The sequence below is a fragment of the Cyprinodon variegatus genome, unplaced genomic scaffold (assembly GCF_000732505.1).
Source record: "Cyprinodon variegatus isolate N-32 unplaced genomic scaffold, C_variegatus-1.0 Scaffold48, whole genome shotgun sequence".
NCBI lineage: Eukaryota > Metazoa > Chordata > Actinopteri > Cyprinodontiformes > Cyprinodontidae > Cyprinodon > Cyprinodon variegatus.
This window is the reverse complement of record NW_015150501.1, coordinates 296865-301937: the sequence shown is the minus strand read 5'-3', so window position 1 is coordinate 301937 and position 5073 is coordinate 296865. Positions and strand designations below refer to the sequence as shown.

Sequence of the window (5073 nt, the reverse complement as noted above, 5' to 3'; positions counted from 1 at the left end):
ACATGTTTTTTAAAGCAGCTCTACCTTTAATTAAAATCGTCAAACAAAACAGGACACTTAAAGTTCTAATCCATTCAGCAGCACCAATATTTATTTAGTTGTGTAAAATCAGCAAATCAAATCATATAAAAAAGTGAAATATTCATGCTGAGATGTATAGGCTTTTATGTCACTGTCCAGGAGCTGAACAAGAGTAAAGTGTATTTCTTTGTAATGATTTTATGAAAATATATGCTGTTATAAGAAGATATAAAAAAAAATTTTTTTCTTAAATGCAAACAAAAGCTTCCCTTAGCTTCACCTTTCTGATTAAAGGGAAAGTGTCTTTAAATAAAATGATTAGAGAAGTACTTGAGTTGTGTTTGTTTATTGTGACTAACGTGAACAGCATTCTTCTCTTTAATCCAAGTTTGCCATCGTGTGGCCAAAAAGAGGAACTACAACCAAACTTAGAGCTTCCTTCATTGCTCAACAGGTATCAACTAGATCTTTAAAAGTCTCTTCTCTGAGAAGTCTTGCAGTAGATAGAGACCTTACCTGAGAGTAGAACCTTACCCATCTTATTGCGTAGAAGTTTGGGGGAAATAGCTACAAAAGCAAATTTCAGACATTACAATATATTATGTCTGCTTCAAAAATCACACAAACTTATTTTTAAAGCACTAAACTTAGACATTTTTCAACTTGGCTAAATATAAAACTATGCAGATAATAAATAAAGCAAGATATAATTTGTTACAAAGAAATCTTAACAGAAGGAAATTATGGACACGATATGAAACTAAATTGTATTTATCTGTGGAGTGACTTTGTGGAACGCTTATACAGATATGAAGTACAGTGCAAACCTAAATATAGTCAAAAAAAGGTATTAGAACATACTTCAGGATATTTATAGGGAGGGTATGTATGGTTATCTATGCTTCCTTAAATACATTAACTGATGAAAATTAAATGAGGGTATTTACTGAGGGTATAAAGGGGTGGAAGTAAATAAGGTGTAAAGGTCTTTCACATTTTTTTGGGATAGTGTACCCTATTGATTTGTTAAAAAAAAACTCGTCCTTGTTTTCCCTTTTATTGAGGATTGACCTTTTTTTCATTCCTTGAAACACAGGTTTGCCTGTATTTATGTGGAAATATCGATCCATCAATCCATCTATTCATCCTTTCCTGCTCAATCCCTCAGGGTTGCAGTGGAGGTGGTGCCCATCTCTGTGCAGCCTTAATATGCTGCCAGTCGGTTGCTGGGCAAAAAAAAGATGCAACCATACACACACAATCGCAGCTAAAGACAATTTAGAGATCTCAGTTAGCCTAATTTCAGATGCTGTTAATGACATTTTAAATAATCTAAAAAAAAAAATGTGCCAATACAAACTTATACAAAGAAATATTAGTAATATATGGTGTTGAGCATATTTTTATTTCTTCTATTAGTACTGCGTGTTATACAGTATTGCAGATGACTGAATGTCTGGCTTTTAGCTTTTGTTTTTGATGCCAAGCTGATGAGCAACATAATTTTCCTAAGAGTGAAGTTAGTTTCTATGAAAACATGTCCTAAGCAGCTTTTAACACTATTGTTTTAATATAGAAATATTTAAATGTGTATGACTGTAAGAGATAAGGCTGTAAAGCCTGACAACTACATTTACATCAGTAAGCAAGTTTTTTAGTGGCTTCTGTAATTAAAGGGGAGCAAAAAGATGCCTTAATATATAAAAGGTATCCCCATTTAACTTTTTCATGGCTGCTGATGCGGAAAAAAAAGACTGTTTCTAGTACACCAGAAAATTGGTAGCTCCAGCTTAATGTCCGAATTTGCTTTAAACTGAGAGTTTGGGTCGGATGTTTAGAACTACAGGACAACTAAATGCTTTTATATTCAAAACTAATAAACATACATCTCAAATTGTTTTAAGAGGGCCTGTCAAAATTCATGGAAAAAAGTAGCAAAACCATGAACAAATCTTTGCATAAAAGTCAGTTTCATGGTTGAGAAACAATGTCTTAATTAAAAAAAGATGACCAAAGATGCATGCAACTAGCCCTTAATCTAAACCTATCACATATGGTTATAAGATTATCATATTGACCCAGAGTATATTACAATAGATCTAATTTGTGCCCCCAATTCTTTTAAATATTCAAACATTTAATACTGTTGAACACCAAAAACAAATTGAATGACATTAATACTCAGATGGTAAGTAAACTTCTGATTAGTGCTGCAACTATGATGACAAAAAATACCAGTTAATTTAAAATATCCCTGACTGACTGGAAGAAAAAAAAAAAAAAATCAGTCAATAGATTCAAAGGGAGATAAAACATTTATTGATTCAATTTTAAAAACCTCTTTAATCTGAATCAGACCAAATTACATGTGCTAACAAAGTGTCTGAGGTAGACCTATCAATGAAATGTGAGCTCCCCTATAATGTTATCAGTCACATCTGGGTAAGTGAGTCAACTACAGAGGGAGGAAGAAAATCCATAACAACCGACTCCTGATTTTAAAGGTTTACTGTGCCTGACAAAAGGTTACACATACACATCCCATTCCTTAAACTTCATTGAGAATCAATGTATTACTCCATACTGTATTGTACCAATAATGCAAAAGGAATCAAAATTTGAGGAGAAAACAAACTAAACCTTCACATGGTATATTTTTTGCGTGTTTAGTTTCATTTAGCTGCACGGATGACGATGATAACAGCAGAGTGACAGATGTTTTGGAGATCAGGCAAACTACAGAGGTAAAGGTTTGAACTAAACAAAACTGTGACCAGGAACATTTAGTGACTTCAGATCCTCCCAGGAAAACTTCCGCTTTCTATCTGCTCGTCCCATTTAGACACCTGTACAAAATATTTAAGAGGTTAAGATGATGACATCAGTGTAAACAGAGAAAAAAAGGGGCTGAATCTATATCTGGCATTTATATAATACATTTAAATTATTAAATTTACAGTACAGTCATAATTAAAATAGGAAAAAGATTACTGATGCAAAATAAATAACAGGAATTGACTAAGTGAAAGCTGCATAAGCCTGCAAAAGTAGACATCTGTGATCAGAAATACTGACCCAGCCCATTGGACAGAGGCTCTTGTAGACTCTCTGGTACCACTGACAGGGAGACACATCTTGGCCTTTGGCTGACAGGGCCTTGTTGCATCTGTGAAAATCTGCAGCACAAAAATAGAATTGAAAACATATTACAATATTTTTCACATAATGCTCACATTTAGAACAATTGGAAACATATTTGGCCATATAACTCATAGCTTGATTGCTCTTAATACGCTGGAAAAACTGAAGCATCCTTCTTTAAGGTCAGTGAACATAGTTTTCTCTTCCCGAAAGGTAGTTGAAAAAAAAATAAATGTTCAGCAGTTAACCTGCTGTAGTACTTAAATATTAAAAAGCTATGATGAGGCAACTTCCAATCTTACTATATAATAAAAAAAATACAGCTCAGTGTTTCCATTTCAAATATAAAGTAGTGACATAGATGCTGGGGTTAATTGGAAACGTGATCCCACCAAGTGTTACATATCTTGGATAACAGCCTTAAAGCTTTACAATTTTATTTCAATTTAAGATGTTAGAATAAAAAAAAGCACAAATATTTCACTACTGACATATGAATATGATTTATTTCTTAACCCGTAACCTATATGCAGATATATACATTTTCAGCGACAGGGCTGTGTCTCAAACAATTCAGCATAAGGAACCTTTTAACACCACTCAGCAAAAAACTGCTGAGCACAGAATTACTGCCATCACCATTTATCTAAAATAATAATAAAAAAAAAAGATAAACAAATTAAATAATGGAATTACAGACTTGTGTTTTTAAGAGCAGAAAAGTAACACTTGTTTAGATTAAACAAATCTAATGGCAAATCTGTGATGGTTTTTGATGTCTGTGTTTTAATACACAACTAAAATAAATGTCAGACTGATCTATACTGGCAGGCTGTATTTTGAATATTCATGGTTCAACTGAACAATCAGTCTGGCCAGGCTATAGTAAATTAACAAGGGACACTTTGTCAAAATGCCCATGCATTTTTAGTTCATGGAGAACACCACAATGTCTCCATCATGCAGTGCTTTATGGACCCGTTCATTTTGCCTCTATAGAGACATATGACTTGAACATTTTGATGCGACTTGTTAGGAATAGGTTAGACCTTCGTGTGTGATCAGAATTAGTGGATCTCCTCACCCAGGTAGTTCTGAAAGCAGTTGCGGGTCTGGTTTGTATTGGGGAATCTGGCGTCAAAAGGAGCCGTCCTATAGTTTTTAATCTTCTCATCCACCATGTCGGCCATATTTTTGTGCAAAAGGAATGCTGGAAATAAAAGGGACAAAGATAAAAGTGTAAATAATGGCGTACATTAAAGTTTAGCAAAGCCAGGCGGCATCACTGGATTACATTTTAACATCTAAATCAGGGTGATAGTTCAGGTACGTTAACTAAGCTACTTCTTAGCTTAGCCTAGCTTGGCTAAACTGATGCGATTCCAAGGTAGCCTCATTGGCTAATTTAATGACAGCTGATTATTCTTTTAAGTCTATTTGGGATAGTAACAACGATGGCAAACCAGTTTGTTATTGTAAATTCCGACCATTCTGGCACATATGTACTAAAACTGCATCAATGAAATCGTTAGCTTTTTAAGTTACAACCACCCTTGGTTAGCTAAAAGCTGTCGTCTAAGACTTCAGCTGTCTACTTCTAATGCTAACGCACACGCAAAGAGCGGCTTACTATTTCAGTAGTTCGATACCAATTTGGAAAGCGTTAGTCTTGTAAATAACTTTAGATATTTTGGTCACTTTCGGAGTAAACAACTGCTAACCTTGAGATGCTGCTTGTTTTGTCCTCGCCGAAAAGAGGTCCTGTGCCGCAGAGGATGCTGGGATAGATCTGGGAAGTACATTCGAATCTTCTTCTTCTTGGATTTATTGGCAGTTGGCAACAAACATTTAGTAGCATTTCCGCCACTTAGTGGTATAGAGTGTGTTTGTGATGTACAATCTACTAATAAA

The 5073-nt window shown here is 34.5% G+C and overlaps 1 protein-coding gene across 1 annotated transcript; it reads right to left on the bottom strand.

Moving 5' to 3' along the window:
- Window positions 1-2682: 2682 nt before the first annotated feature.
- Window positions 2683-4964, bottom strand: LOC107082176 (cytochrome c oxidase subunit 6B1). The gene is made up of 4 exons (XM_015370713.1): window positions 4884-4964; window positions 4247-4372; window positions 3097-3197; window positions 2683-2867 (listed from the first exon to the last, which is right to left on the bottom strand). Exons 2-4 carry the CDS (start codon window positions 4350-4352, stop codon window positions 2814-2816), a joined length of 261 nt encoding a protein of 86 aa, XP_015226199.1. The 5' UTR covers window positions 4353-4372; window positions 4884-4964; the 3' UTR covers window positions 2683-2813.
- Window positions 4965-5073: the final 109 nt, after the last annotated feature.

What these genes read in the sequence shown, in the direction of transcription:
- LOC107082176 (XM_015370713.1), bottom strand. Translation starts at nt 4,352, where the DNA reads ATGGCCGACATGGTGGATGAGAAGATTAAAAACTATAGGACGGCTCCT. An exon ending in CTGCTTTCAGAACTACCTGG is followed by an intron (nt 3,198 to 4,246) that starts GTGAGGAGATCC and finishes TTTGTGCTGCAG; the next exon opens with ATTTTCACAGATGCAACAAG. An exon ending in GCCTCTGTCCAATGGGCTGG is followed by an intron (nt 2,868 to 3,096) that starts GTCAGTATTTCT and finishes TATTTTGTACAG; the next exon opens with GTGTCTAAATGGGACGAGCA.